At 57.4% G+C, this 14943-nt stretch overlaps 1 protein-coding gene across 1 annotated transcript in view; it reads right to left on the bottom strand.

Moving 5' to 3' along the window:
- Window positions 1–4827: 4827 nt before the first annotated feature.
- LOC139243242 (ephrin-A1-like) overlaps window positions 4828–14943 on the bottom strand; it is a 29166-nt gene continuing 19050 nt past the window's right edge. The window contains exons 2-5 of the mRNA XM_070870734.1: window positions 13264–13556; window positions 10387–10452; window positions 8912–8962; window positions 4828–7765 (exon numbers count right to left, since the gene is read on the bottom strand). Of these exons, the coding sequence (XP_070726835.1) occupies window positions 7650–7765; window positions 8912–8962; window positions 10387–10452; window positions 13264–13556 (526 nt within the window). The 3' untranslated portion in view covers window positions 4828–7649. The remainder of the gene's footprint in view (window positions 7766–8911; window positions 8963–10386; window positions 10453–13263; window positions 13557–14943) is intronic.

Here is a 14943-nt window from a genome sequence, read left to right as displayed (position 1 = left end):
GAAGGCAGAATATTATCTAAATGGTGACAGATTAGGAAAAGGGGAGGTGCAACGAGACCTGGGTGTCATGGTACATCAGTCATTGAAAGTTGGCATGCAGGTACAGCAGGCGGTGAAGGCAAATGTTATGTTGGCCTTCATAGCGAGAGGATTTGAGTATAGGAGCAGGGAGGTCTTACTGCAGTTGTACAGGGCCTTGGTGAGGCCTCACCTGGAATATTGTGTTCAGTTTTGGTCTCCTAATCTGAGGAAGGACATTCTTGCTATTGAGGGAGTGCAGCGAAGGTTCACCAGACTGATTCTCGGGATGGCAGGACTGACATATGAAGAAAGACTGGATCGACTAGGCTTATATTCACTGGAGTTTAGAAGAATGAGAGGGGATCTCATAGAAACATATAAAATTCTGACGGGATTGGACAGGTTAGATGCAGGAAGAATGTTCCCGATGTTGGGGAAGTCCAGAACCAGGGGTCACAGTCTAAGGATAAGGGGTAAGCCATTTAGGACCGAGATGAGGAGAAACTTCTTCACTCAGAGAGTTGTGAACCTGTGGAATTCTCTACCGCAGAAAGTTGTTGAGGCCAGTTCGTTAGATATATTCAAAAGGGAGTTAGATGTGGCCCTTGCGGCTAAAGGGATCAAGGGGTATGGAGAGAAAGCAGGAATGGGGTACTGAGGTGAATGTTCAGCCATGATCATATTGAATGGCGGTGCAGGCTCGAAGGGCCGAATGGCCTACTCCTGCACCTACTTTCTATGTTTCTATGCTTCCCCCAAGGGTCTATCCAGAAACACAGCGTCAGTTTCCACATGTACGCTGACGACCCCCAGCTCGACCTCACCCCCACTTCTCCCGACCCCTCCACCATCTATAAACTGTCAGACCGCTTGTCCCACATCCAGTTCTGGATGAGCAGAAATATTCTCCCATTGAATATTGGGAAGACCGAAGCCATTGTTTTCAGTCCCCGTCACAAACTCCGTTCCCCCAGCCCCCGACTCCATCCCCCTCCCCAACTCCTGTCTGAGGCTGAACCCGACTGTCCACAACCTGGGTGTCATACCTGACCCTGAAATGAGCTTCCGGCCACATATCCACGGCATAACTAAACCCGCCCATTTCCACCTCCGTAACATCGCCCGTCTCCGCCCCCTGCCTCAGCTCATCCGCTGCTGAAACCCTCATCCGTGCCTCTGTTACCTCCAGACTTGAATATTCCAACGCACTCCTGGCCGGCCTCCCACATTCTACCCGACGTAAATTAGAGGTGATCCAAAACTCGGCTGCCCCCGTGTCCTAACTCGCACCGAGTCCCGCTCACCCATCACCCCCTGTGCTCGCTGCCCCGTGTCCTAACTCGCACCGAGTCCCGCTCACCCATCACCTTCTGTGCTCACTGCCCCCGTGTCCTAACTCGCACCCAGTCCCGCTCACCCATCACCCCCTGTGCTCGCTGCCCCCGTGTCCTATCTCGCACCGAGTCCCGCTCACCCATCACCCCCTGTGCTCACTGCCCCCGTGTCCTAACTCACACCGAGTCCCGCTCACCCATCACCTTCTGTGCTCACTGCCCCCGTGTCCTAACTCGCACCGAGTCCCGCTCACCCATCACCCCCTGTGCTCGCTGCCCCCGTGTCCTAACTCGCACCGAGTCCCGCTCACCCATCACCCCCTGTGCTCGCTGCCCCCGTGTCCTAACTCGCACCGAGTCCCGCTCACCCATCACCCCCTGTGCTCGCTGCCCCCGTGTCCTAACTCGCACCGAGTCCCGCTCACCCATCACCCCCTGTGCTCGCTGACCTGCATTGGCTCCTACACCCCTCCCTATCTCTGTAACCTCCTCCAGCCCCACAACCCCCCGAGATCTCTGCGATCCTCCAATTCTGGCCTCTTGCCCATCCCCCGATTTCCATCGCTCCACCATCGGTGGCCGTGCCTTCAGCTGCCTGGGCCCCAAGCTCTGGAACTCCCTCCCTAAACCTCTCCGCCTCCCTCTCCTCCTTTAAGACGCTCCTTAAAACCGACCTCTTTGACCCAGCTTTTGGTCGCCTGGTCACTAATATCTCTTCATGTGGCTCGGGGTCAGATTGTGTCCGATAATCGCTCGTGTGAAGCACCCTGGGACGTTTTACTACGTTAAAGTTGATATTGAGATTTGAGGACTTTGAATGCAGCCCTGGGAGGACAGACGCACCAACGTTAGCGTCCTCGACCAGGCCAACATCCCCAGCATCGAAGCACTGACCACACTCGACCGGCTCCGCTGGGCAGGGCCACATTGTCCGCATGTCCCCAGACACGAGACTCCCAAAGCAAGCGCTCTACTCGGAACTCCTTCACGGGCAAACGAGCCAAAGGTGGGCAGAGGAAACGTTACAAGGGACCACCCTCAAAGCCTCCCTGATAAAGTGCAACATCCCCACCGACACCTGGGAGTCCCTGGGCCCAAAGACCAGTCCGCCTTAAGTGGAGGAAGTGCATCCGGGAGGGCGCTGAGCACCTCGAGTCTTGTCGCCGAGAGCGTGCAGAAACCAAGCGCAGGCAGCGGAAGGAGCGTGCGGCAAACTAGTCCCACCCTCCCCTTCCCTCAACCACTGTCTGTCCCACCTGTGACAGGGACTGTGGCTCTCGTATTGGGCTGTTCAGCCACCTGAGGACTTGTGTTAAGAGTGGAAGCAAGTCCACCTCGATTCCGAGGGACTGCCTATGATGGTGGTTCATTTGATAAGACCGTTTCTCAACTTTTAAGAGGACTGGAGCCTAATAGCAGGCCTGGTTGAAGGTCCCAGGTGCCCCCCCTCCCCTCACCCTCTAAAAATGTCCTTAACTGAGAGCAACAAAGTTCTCTCCCTCCTCCAAAAAAAATTAGCCAAAAGCTGGTTTTGCAAATGGAGCATTGAAATATATTCCCAACCTCCCCTTCCCCTCTTGATGGTCCCAAGTCTGTCACAGAGGCCCCAGGGGGCTTCACCCAGCTGGCTGCCCCTCAGGGGCGAGCCCCGACGGCCGGTGCTAGTCGACCAAGGGGGGCAGCGCGACCCAAACCCGATCGGCCACCGGGTTCCCACCTGGAGTCCAGACCCCAACGACCAGAGAGTGACTGGGAGCGGAAAGTCTCGATTCCACCCCTTCCTCCAACCCTACCCCCACCTTCTGCTCACCCAAAGGCACTGAGGACCACTCCTCCCCCTCCCAGCTAACGCACCTTTGACCAAATCAACCTTCGCTTGGATAAGAACGTAACGAACAGGAGCAGGAGTCGGCCATTCGGCCCCTCGAGCCTGCTCCGCCATTTAATAAGATCACGGCTGATCTTCTACCTCAGCTCCCACTCTCCCGCCCGATCCCTCGATTCCCTCAATATCTAAAAATCTACCGATCTCAGCCTTGAATATACTCAACGACTGAGCCTCCACAGCCCTCTGGGGCAGAGAATCCCAAAGATTCACCCCCCTCTGAGTGAAGAAATTCCTCTTCATCTCAGTCCTCAATGGCCGAGCCCTTATCCTGAGACTGTGTGACCCCTGGTTCTAGACTCCCCAGCCCGGGGGGGGGGGGAAAACACCCTCCCTGCATCTACCCTGTCAAGCCCCCTCAGAATCTTGTGTTCAAATGCGATGGCCTCTCATTCTCCTAAACTCCAGAGTACAGACCCAATCGACTCAATATTCAACGGCCCTCTCCCAGGCATCAGTCGAGTGAACCTTCATAACGTGAGCACATCACAATTTTTAAAAATGAATTTATTGTAGACAATACAGTATAAAAAAAAACAATAGTTTCTGTACAAAAAAAAAGGCACTGGGAAACTTTAATCGAGACTTTACAAATGTGTACAATTTTACAATAACTATACATCAGAGAGACCGTGTGCAGCACAAGAAAGGCACACGAGATGCTACAGGCCTCCCCCCAGCAAAAAACACTCAAATATCGCAAACCATGGATTGGGACATTGGGGTCTAATGGTGTTGGTGGAGAGGGCTACAGGAAGTGACACTGCTCCCCACAGGAAATGGCCCTGTTCCCCACAGGAAATGACCCTGCTCCCCACAGCAAGTGACCCTGCTCCCCCACAGGAAGTGGACCCCACTCCCCACAGGAAGTGGACCCCACTCCCCACAGGAAATGACCCTGCTCCCCACAGCAAGTGACCCTGCTCCCCCACAGGAAGTGGACCCCGCTCCCCACAGGAAGTGACCCTGCTCCCTACAGGAAGTGGACACCCCCTCCCCAGAGGAAGTGGACCCCCAACCCCACAGGAAGTGGACCCCCCCAACCCCACAGGAAGTGACCCCAATTTACCACAAGGAGTGACACCCCGCTCCCCACAGGAAGTGGACCCCGCTCCCCACAGGAAGTGGACCCCGCTCCCCACAGGAAGTGGACCCCGCTCCCCAAAGGAAATGACCCCGCTCCCCACAGGAAGTGGACATCTGCTCCCCACGGGAAGTGACCCCGCCCCCCACAGTCCCCACAGGAAGTGACCCCCCGCTCCCCACAGGAAGTGCAGCCCACTCCAACAGGAAGTGGACCTCACATGCCAGGTTTGTGCACCTCTTTCCAATTTCAAACAACCCGTAAAATAAAGCCGCAGGCCCCTCGCTCCGGCGCGAGCGACCAACAGTGATGAATATAAGAAAGGAGGCGCGAGCGGGATCCCGTCCGAGACACGCCGGTGCCAAGCAGCAAACGCCCCGATTGCCTTGGACACACCCCACCAGCAAGAGGCAACGGCGACGGGAGAGTCGCCAACCAATGATGAGCGGCGGTGCTGCGTTGGCACGGCAACCAGCCCGCGTTAAAGACTCTGTCGCCCCCCCCCCCCCCCCCTCAGGGCCAGGAGGCTGTTCCCCACCAACAGAGAGCTCCAATCTTCACAAACTGCGGTCCCTTCGACGCAGGGCTCGGCCGCTGGGCCTCCTCGGGGCCAGCCCGTCGGATATTTCGCGGGCCGCGATTGGGGCGGGATTTCTAAGCCGGGGTGGGGGGGGGGGGAGGGCTTCCTGCGCCGTACGGGCCGATTCACTCGGCTCACGGAGTGTATCCCTCTGCCCTCCGATCTAATCGCGGAGCGTGGGATCGTAAACCGCCTTTCAGGAGGGATACACTTGCTTTTGAGGCAGTTCAGAGAAGGTTCACTCGGTCGATTCCGGGGATGAGGGGGTCGACTTATGAGGAAAGGTTGAGCAGGTTGGGCCTCTACTCATTGGAATTCAGAAGAATGAGAGATGATCTTATCGAAACGTATAAGATTATGAGGGGGGCTCGACAAGGTGGATGCAGAGAGGATGTTTCCACTGATGGGGGAGACTAGAACTAGGGGGCATGGTCTTAGAATAAGGAGCCGCCCATTTAAAACTGAGATTAGGAGGAATTTCTTCTCTCAGAGGGTTGTAAATCTGTGGAATTCTCTGCCTCAGAGAGCTGTGGAGGCTGGGTCATTGAATAAATTTAAGGCGGAGACAGATTTTTGAGCGATAAGGGAGTGAAGGGTTATGGGGAGCGGGCGGGGAAGTGGAGCTGAGTCCATGATCGGATCAGCCATGGTCGTATTAAATGGCGGAGCAGGCTCGAGGGGCCGAATGGCCGACTCCTGCTCCTATGCTCTGACACGGCGATTGGCAATAACTCCCAAAGACTGGGTGAAACCAGGCCGGAGGAAGAGAAGGCGCCATTTTTCGGCCAAAGGATGCGATCATTGCCGCACGGGCTGACATTCAACCCTCGTACGGTTGGGATCAGCAGGAGGGGGCCGTTCGCTTTCGCTGGGGCTCCTGGGTAGCGTCACGAAACACCTTGACCCCCGAGAGGAGGTTGTTAAGGTTGCCAGGACGAGTTGGCCAGATAATGTCCTGTATAAAATGATGAGGGGCCTGGATCGAGTGGATAGGACGGACCTGTTTCCCTTGGCAGAGGGGTCAACAACCAGGGGGCATAGATTGAAAGTAATTGGGGGGAGGTTTCGAGGGGATTTGAGGGGAAATGTCTTCACCCAGAGGGTGCTGGGGGTCTGGGGTGGAACTCACGGCCTGAAAGGGTGGTAGAGGCAGAAACCCTCACCACATTTTAAAAAGTACCTACAGGGCTACGGACCGAGAGCGGGAAAGTGGGATTAGGCCGGGTGGCTCTTTGTCGGCCGGCGCGGGACACGATGGGCCGAATGGCCTCCTCCCACGCTGTAAACTTCTGTGACATGAACCACAAAGGGGCCGCCATCTTTTCTACTCAGCTCGCGACGCGTTGGGGAGTTTTTGGATGAATTTGTCCGGCTTAGCAGCAAAACGATCCATAATTCCCCCCCCCCCCCCCCCGGCTTTAATGGATCTCCCGGCTCGTGTTCTGGGCCCAGCAAAGGAGGCCCTCAACCCTGCGCGGAAACCCGAAATCCGGGCCTTTTCTGGGCCGGGCCTAGTCCGCTGCCAACAGCCTAACTACCAGTCCAGTTCAGCAGTCGGTCTGATACCAGAGGGGAAGAATTACCATGGCAACCTGCAGGCAGGAATGTGGAGGTGGGAAAAAGGAGACAGAAGGCCCGATTTAACCAGCCCCCAACACAACAGGCCGTCTCAAACTCCCGCTCGGAGCTCTTGTTTAAAGAAAAAGGCCCTGGCCCTTCCCCCACCGCGACCTTTGACCCCAGTGCGCCAAGTCTCTCCTTAAATAACAAACAGAACTCTTTTCGAATGTACATTTTCCGTCTCGTTCCCAGGGATCTCCTGTATCCGAGTGGAATGCGGCCTTGAGGAAAAGGCCTCCTCCTCCTCTGGGGGTGGGGGGGTGGCGAGAGGGGGGAGGGTTATCGGATTGGCACCCAGCATCGCCAGCGACGAGGGGTTCGAGTCTGTGAAGCGCGTGTGTCTCCTGCACAAGAATCGACGCATGAAACCCTTATCCCGTTCCCCCGACAAAAGCCGGCGGCCATTTTGCAGTCCATGTGCCGTCTCGCCGGACCCTATGGGTTGCCATGGTGACATAGTTCTGGCGCACCCCCCCCCACCCCCCACAACAAAACGAAATGCGGGCAACGCTGTTTAAAGGCAAGGGGTAGAATTTTGAGGCCCACCAATCATGGCTGGGTCTTTCATCGTCGGCCTCGTCTTGCAACAAACCCGTGCTTTCTTATTTTCTCCTTTTAACGCCGGTCGCCCGTTGGCCTGAGCAGGGCATCCTGGGGTGGGCGAGGGGGAAGTCAATCATTCTGCGGTTCTTCGATTTGAAGGGTTCTTGCAGGAAGCGATGGTCGGCGGCCATTTTGAAGTTTCGAGCCATCGGCGGCGGCCATTTTGAAAGGTTTTCCGCCAATGGTGGGCGGCCATTTTGAAAAGTTTTCCGCCACGGTTGGCGGCCATTTTGAAAAGTTTTCCGCCAATGGTGGGCGGCCATTTTGAAAAGTTTTCCGCCACGGTTGGCGGCCATTTTGAAAAGTTTTCCGTCAATGGTGGGCGGCCATTTTGAAAAGTTTTGAGCCAATGGTGGGCGGCCATTTTGAAAAGTTTTCCGCCAATGGTGGGCGGCCATTTTGAAAAGTTTTCCGCCAATGGTGGGCGGCCATTTTGAAAAGTTTTGAGCCATGGTTGGCGGCCATTTTGAAAAGTTTTCCGCCAATGGTGGGCGGCCATTCCGAGGGCCTTGCGCCAAGGTCCTATAGCACTGCCAGGGACAGCAGCAGTGGCAGGAGAGCGAAGGCTCGCGACGCAACCAGCGCGGCCGAGCTGCCCGTACTTCTCTGCGTATCTGGAGCATCTTCCCCCGGCTGGTCTGTTGTGCAGAGAGAGAAACAATAATTAAGTTCGGGTTTGTCTGTAAAACCTCGCTCCCGAGAGAATCTCTCTGCTCTCCCTCCACCGCAACCGCCGCCCCTCTTGTTGGCGGTGGTGTCAACTCTCCGCCGTTACCCCGCCAGTGACGGCGGGCTATTCGACTAGGTGGGGCAGCCCCTGCCAAGTCCGATCCCAGCAAAGAGCCCATCATTGAATGGCAATCAGGAGCAGGAAGGACGGGCAGTACTGAGGGAGCGCCGCACTGTCGGAGGGGCGGTACTGAGGGAGCCCCGCACTGTCGGAGGGGCGGTACTGAGGGAGCGCCGCACTGTCGGAGGGGCGGTACTGAGGGAGGGCCGCACTGTCGGAGGGGCGGTACTGAGGGAGCGCCGCACTGTCGGAGGGGCGGTACTGAGGGAGCGCCGCACTGTCGGAGGGGCAGTACTGAGGGAGCGCCGCACTGTCGGAGGGGCAGTACTGAGGGAGCGCCGTACTGTCGGAGGGGCACTACTGAGGGAGCGCCGCACTGTCGGAGGGGCAGTACTGAGGGAGCCCCGCACTGTCGGAGGGGCAGTACTGAGGGAGTGCTGCATTGTCGGAGGTGCCGTCTTTGAGATGATACATTAAACCGAGGCCCCGTCTGCCCTCTCAGGTGGATGTAAAAGATCCCGGGGCCACTATTGGAAGAAGAGCAGGGGGAGTTCTCCCCGGTGTCCTGGGGCCAATATTTATCCCTCGACCAACATCACTAAAACAGATGATCTGGGTCATTATCACATTGCTGTGTGTGGGAGCTTGCTGTGCGTGAATTGGCTGCTGCGTTTCCCACAATACAACAGTGAGCGCACTCCAAAAGTACTTCATTGGCTGTGAAGCGCTTTGGGACGTCCTGAGGTTGTGAAAGGCGCTATAGAAATGCAAGTTCTTTCTCCCTCTCAAGGGGTACGGAGGCTAATTTAAGCCCCATCCCCCAGTTCCAATGCTGGCTGGGTCATCCAATCAGAACAGCCACAGAACTGCTAGCTGGGGCCTTCTCAGTCAGGCTCACGTTGGCGAGCGTGAGGTCAAGGGTCACTGGGTGCCACATCTAAATTCATCCTCCCCTCTCACTGGGGTTTTATATCAATACAAAACTCGTGCTCACCTGCTGGAAGATTTGGCCTTGTGGTGTCGGATCCCGAATTGTCAGTCGTTTCTACAATAAAAGAAAAAAAAAATTAATGTTGAAATAAATTACAGGATCATTAACAAAGGAAAGACTTGCATTTTGATAGCGCCTTTCACGACCACCGGACAGTGCGGCGCTCCCTCAGTACTGCCCCTCCGACAGCGCGGCGCTCCCTCGGTACCGCCCCTCCGACAGTGCGGCGCTCCCTCGGTACCGCCCCTCCGACAGTGCGGCGCTCCCTCAGTACCGCCCCTCCGACAGTGCGGCGCTCCCTCAGTACTGCCCCTCCGACAGTGCGGCGCTCCCTCAGTACTGCCCCTCCGACAGTACGGCGCTCCCTCAGTACTGCCCCTCCGACAGTACGGCGCTCCCTCAGTACTGCCCCTCCGACAGTGCGGCGCTCCCTCAGTACTGCCCCTCCGACAGTGCGGCACTCCCTCAGTACCGTCCCTCCGACAGTGCGGCACTCCCTCAGTACTGCCCCTCCGACAGTGCGGCGCTCCCTCAGTACTGCCCCTCCGACAGTGCGGGGCTCCCTCAGTACTGCCCCTCCGACAGTGCGGCGCTCCCTCAGCACCGCCCCTCCGACAGTGCGGCGCTCCCTCAGTACCGCCCCTCCGACAGTGCGGCGCTCCCTCAGTACTGCCCCTCCGACAGTGCGGCGCTCCCTCAGTACTGCCCCTCCGACAGTACGGCGCTCCCTCAGTACTGCCCCTCCGACAGTACGGCGCTCCCTCAGTACTGCCCCTCCGACAGTACGGCGCTCCCTCAGTACTGCCCCTCCGACAGTGCGGCGCTCCCTCAGTACTGCCCCTCCGACAGCACAGTACGGCGCTCCCTCAGTACTGCCCCTCCGACAGTACGGCGCTCCCTCAGTACTGCCCCTCCGACAGTACGGCGCTCCCTCAGTACTGCCCCTCCGACAGTACGGCGCTCCCTCAGTACTGCCCCTCCGACAGTACGGCGCTCCCTCAGTACTGCCCCTCCGACAGTGCGGCACTCCCTCAGTACTGCCCCTCCGACAGTGCGACGCTCCCTCAGTACCGCCCCTCCGACAGTGCGGCGCTCCCTCAGTACCGCCCCTCCGACAGTGCGGCGCTCCCTCAGTACCGCCCCTCCGACAGTGCGGTGCTCCCTCAGTACTGCCCCTCCGACAGTGCGGTGCTCCCTCAGTACCGCCCCTCCGACAGTGCGGTGCTCCCTCAGTACTGCCCCTCCGACAGTGCGGCGCTCCCTCAGTACCGCCCCTCCGACAGTGCGGCGCTCCCTCAGTACCGCCCCTCCGACAGTGCGGTGCTCCCTCAGTACTGCCCCTCCGACAGTGCGGCACTCCCTCAGTACTGCCCCTCCGACGGTATATAAATGGATTAGCTCTCGATCTCCCTCTGTCAGAGATTCCCATGAGCGTCTCACACACTGGGACGTTGACTAACGATCGAAAGGGGACTCACTTTTTTTGCAGCAGACATGTATCTTCAGCTTCAGGCAGTCTTCCCCGTGATGGTGAATTGCTTTCGCTAGAAAATGAGAGAGACAGAGACTTAGAAGCTGCCCAGAGGAATCAGACTTGGCCTGTCGCTTTCGGCTTCACAGAATATAATAATAATGTGTATTTAAATATCGCCTTTAACGTAGTGCAATGTCCCGAGGTGCTTCACAGGAGTGTAACAAGACAAAACAGATAAATCTCACACCGAGCGACATAAGGAGATATTGGGGACAGGCGACCAAAAGCTGGGACAGAGAGGTCGGTTTTAAGGAGCATCTTAAAGGAGGAGAGAGAGGCGGAGAGGTTTAGGGAGGGAGTTCCAGAGCTTGGGGCCCAGGCAGCTGAAGGCACGGCCACCGATGGTGGAGCGATTATAATCAGGGATGGTCAGGGGGGCAGAATTAGAGGAGCGCAGACATCACGGGGGGGTTGTGGGGCTGGAGGAGGTTACAGAGATAGGGAGGAGTGTAGGGGCTGGAGGAGGTTACAGAGATAGGGAGGGGTGTAGGGGCTGGAGGAGGTTACAGAGATAGGGAGAGGTGTCGGGGCTGGAGGAGGTTACAGAGATAGGGAGGGGTGTAGGGGCTGGAGCAGGTTACAGAGATAGGGAGGGGTGTAGGGGCTGGAGGAGGTTATAGAGATAGGGAGGGGTGTAGGGGCTGGAGGGGGTTACAGAGATAGGGAGGGGTGTAGGGGCTGGAGGAGGTTACAGAGATAGGGAGAGGTGTAGGGGCTGGAGGAGGTTACAGAGATAGGGAGGGGTGTAGTGGCTGGAGAAGGTTACAGAGATAGGGAGAGGTGTAGGGGCTGGAGGAGGTTACAGAGATAGGAAGGGGTGTAGGGGCTGGAGGGGGTTACAGAGATAGGGAGGGGTGTAGGGGCTGGAGGAGGTTACAGAGATAGGGAGAGGTGTAGGGGCTGGAGGAGGTTACAGAGATAGGGAGGGGTGTAGGGGCTGGAGGAGGTTACAGAGATAAGGAGGGGTGTAGGGGCTGGAGGGGGTTACAGTGATAGGGAGGGGTGTAGGGGCTGGAGGAGGTTACAGACATAGGGAGAGGTGTAGGGGCTGGAGGAGGTTACAGAGATAGGGAGGGGTGTAGTGGCTGGAGAAGGTTACAGAGATAGGGAGAGGTGTAGGGGCTGGAGGAGGTTACAGAGATAGGAAGGGGTGTAGGGGCTGGAGGGGGTTACAGAGATAGGGAGGGGTGTAGGGGCTGGAGGAGGTTACAGAGATAGGGAGAGGTGTAGGGGCTGGAGGAGGTTACAGAGATAGGGAGAGGTGTAGGGGCTGGACGAGGTTACAGAGATAGGGAGGGGTGTAGGGGCTGGAGGAGGTTACAGAGATAGGGAGGGATGTCGGGGCTGGAGGGATTTGTAAACAAGGACGGAGAATTGTGAAATCGAGGCGTTGCTTAACCAGGAGCCAATGTGGGTCAGCGAGCACAGGGGGAGGAGATATGCGATAGATATGCTTTCATTGTTGAATATACTGGCCTATGTTTTCAGTCACAGAATCCTACGTGTAATGAACATAAACGAACGTAACTCATGGGGGAGACTAGAACTAGGGGGCATCGTCTCAGAATAAGGTAATCCCACAGATTTACAACCCTCTGAGAGAAGAAATTTCTCCTCATCTCAGTTTTAAATGGGCGGCCCCTTATTCTAAGACCATGCCCCCTAGTTCTAGTCTCCCCCATCAGTGGAAACATCCTCTCTGCATCCACCTTGTCGAGCCCCCTCATAATCTGATACGTTTCGATAAGATCACCTCTCATTCTTCTGAATTCCTCCAACCTCCCCGCTCACTGTTTAAGCCCTCCCCCTGTCCCGAACTTTGACCCTCCAAAATAATTTTCCGACCCCTACAAACCTTGCTGCTAGGGCCCACTCCCCTTCCAGGCAACAGGGCTGTAGTGATACCCGCCCTCCTGTATGGCTCAGAGACATGGACCATGTACAGTAGACACCTCAAGTCGCTGGAGAAATACCACCAACGATGTCTCCGCAAGATCCTACAAATCCCCAGGGAGGACAGACGCACCAACGTTAGCGTCCTCGACCAGGCCAACATCCCCAGCATCGAAGCACTGACCACACTCGACCAGCTCCGCTGGGCAGGGCCACATTGTCCACATGCCCCCCACCACGAGACTCCCAAAGCAAGCGCTCTACTCGGAACTCCTTCACGGCAAACGAGCCAAAGGTGGGCAGAGGAAACGTTACAAGGGACCACCCTCAAAGCCTCCCTGATAAAGTGCAACATCCCCACCGACACCTGGGAGTCCCCGGGCCAAAGACCAGTCCGCCCTAAGTGGAGGAAGTGCATCCGGGAGGGCGCTGAGCACCTCGAGTCTCGTCGCCGAGAGTGTGCAGAAACCAAGCGCAGGCAGCGGAAGGAGCGTGCGGCAAACCAGTCCCACCCTCCCCTTCCCTCAACCACTGTCTGTCCCACCTGTGACAGGGACTGTGGCTCTCGGATTGGGCTGTTCAGCCACCTGAGGACTGGTGTTAAGAATGGGAAGCAAGTCTTCCTCGATTCCGAGGGACTGCCCAAGATGATGACGATGATGCTCTCGGCGACGAGACTCGAGGTGCTCAGCGCCCTCCCGGATGCACTTCCTCCACTTGGGGCGGACTGGTCTTTGGGCCCGGGGACTCCCAGGTGTCGGTGGGGGATGTTGCACTTTACCAGGGAGGGTGGTCCCTTGTAACGTTTCCTCTGCCCACCTGGAGCTCGCTTGCCCGTGAAGGAGCAGAGCGCATCGCAAGGGCGTGTGACACTAAATGCCGTGCTGCAGATGGCCCACTGCCCTTCCACGAGCGCGGCCATACTCACAGATGTAGTAGTAATAATGACCCTCTCTGAACTCCTTGCCCAGGCTGAAGGGGGTGAAGCGCTGGAACTTCTCGGAGAATCGCTCGGGGCCGTGGAGGGCGTAGGGCTTCCTGCACTCCCAGCGCACTTGGTCTTTGGACTTGGCCTTGCAGGCGCGGTAATCCTCCTCGTCCACCAGGTAGAGCGTGTAACGCTCGGCCTCTCGCGAGTGGACCGCCTCCTCGTAGTGAGGGCACAAGATGTCCAAATAATCATTCAGCTTCACCTCTTGCGTGTAGTCTTCCTTCAGGAGCCTGGGGAGGCAATCAGTGGAAGCGGGAAGGGTTAGTATGTGTGTGCCGACAGCGGCCATCCGCACGCCACCGACAGACTTCAAGCAAAAGACAGCCTTGCATTTATATAGCGCCTGTCGCGGCCACCGCGCGCCATCGAAGTACTTTTGGAATGTGGCCGCTGTTATGTACGAAACGCGGCAGCTCAATTCGCGCACAGCAAGCTCCCACACACAGCCAATGTGATAATGACCCGGATCGTCTGTTTTCGTGATGTTGGTCGAGGGATAAATATTGGCCCCAGGACACCGGGGAGAACTCCCCCTGCTCTTCTTCCAATAGTGGCCCCGGGATCTTTTACATCCACCCGAGAGGGCAGACGGGGACCTCGGTTTAATGTATCATCCGAAAGACGGCCCCTCCGACAGTGCGGCGCTCCCTCAGTACTGTCCCTCCGACAGTGCGGCGCTCCCTCAGTACTGCTCCTCCGACAGTGCGGGGCTCCCTTAGTACTGCCCCTCCGACAGTGCGGCGCTCCCTCAGTACTGCCCCTCCGACAGTGCGGCGCTCCCTCAGTACTGCCCCTCCGACAGTGTGGCGCTCCCTCAGTACCGCTCCTCCGACAGTGCGGCACTCCCTCAGCGCTGCCTCTCCGACAGTGCGGCACTCCCTCAGTACCGCCCCTCCGACAGTGCGGCCCTCCCTCAGTACTGCCCCTCCGACAGTGCGGCACTCCCTCAGTACTGCCCCTCCGATAGTGCGGCGCTCCCTCAGTACTGCCCCTCCGACAATGCAGTGCTCCCTCAGTACTGCCCCTCCGACCGTGCGGCACTCCCTCAGTACTGCCCCTCCGACAGTGCGGCCCTCCCTCAGTACTGCCCCTCCGACAGTGCGGCACTCCCTCAGTACTGCCCCTCCGACAGTGCGGCACTCCCTCAGTACTGCACTGGGAGTGTCAGCCTGGAGTTTTGTGCTCAAGTCCCTGGAGTGCGACAGCTATAAGGAGGAACTCACCCCTCCCCTCCTCGGCTGAGTTTACTCCCCCCGCACCACTTCAGCCCGACGGGTACTGAGGCAAACTGCAGCTGCTAGTTGACCCGATCGATCCCAGCGTAAGTTGCTATGGTAACTGGGGGTGGCCTGGGTCATTGCGTCTGCTTCCTGATACCCGGGAGTCCCATAAACGCAGGCTGCAAACTAGCGAATCTCGAATGAAAAAATCAAAATTAAGGAACAAATGGGCGAGAATTGCAAATTCAAATGATTGCAGTACCTGCTGGCACCCAGTGAGGGCGCTAACAACTTATTTTTCAAGTCAAGTCTTCATCACACACTCTCACGGCACAGGAGGATCCCATTGGGCCCATGGAGCCCGTGCTGTGCCGGCTCTGTGACAGAGCGATCCAAT

Source organism: Pristiophorus japonicus, unplaced genomic scaffold (genome assembly GCF_044704955.1).
Source record: "Pristiophorus japonicus isolate sPriJap1 unplaced genomic scaffold, sPriJap1.hap1 HAP1_SCAFFOLD_1640, whole genome shotgun sequence".
Lineage (NCBI taxonomy): Eukaryota > Metazoa > Chordata > Chondrichthyes > Pristiophoridae > Pristiophorus > Pristiophorus japonicus.
The sequence above is the reverse complement of the archived record's forward strand: the minus strand, read 5'-3'. Positions and strand labels throughout refer to the sequence as shown.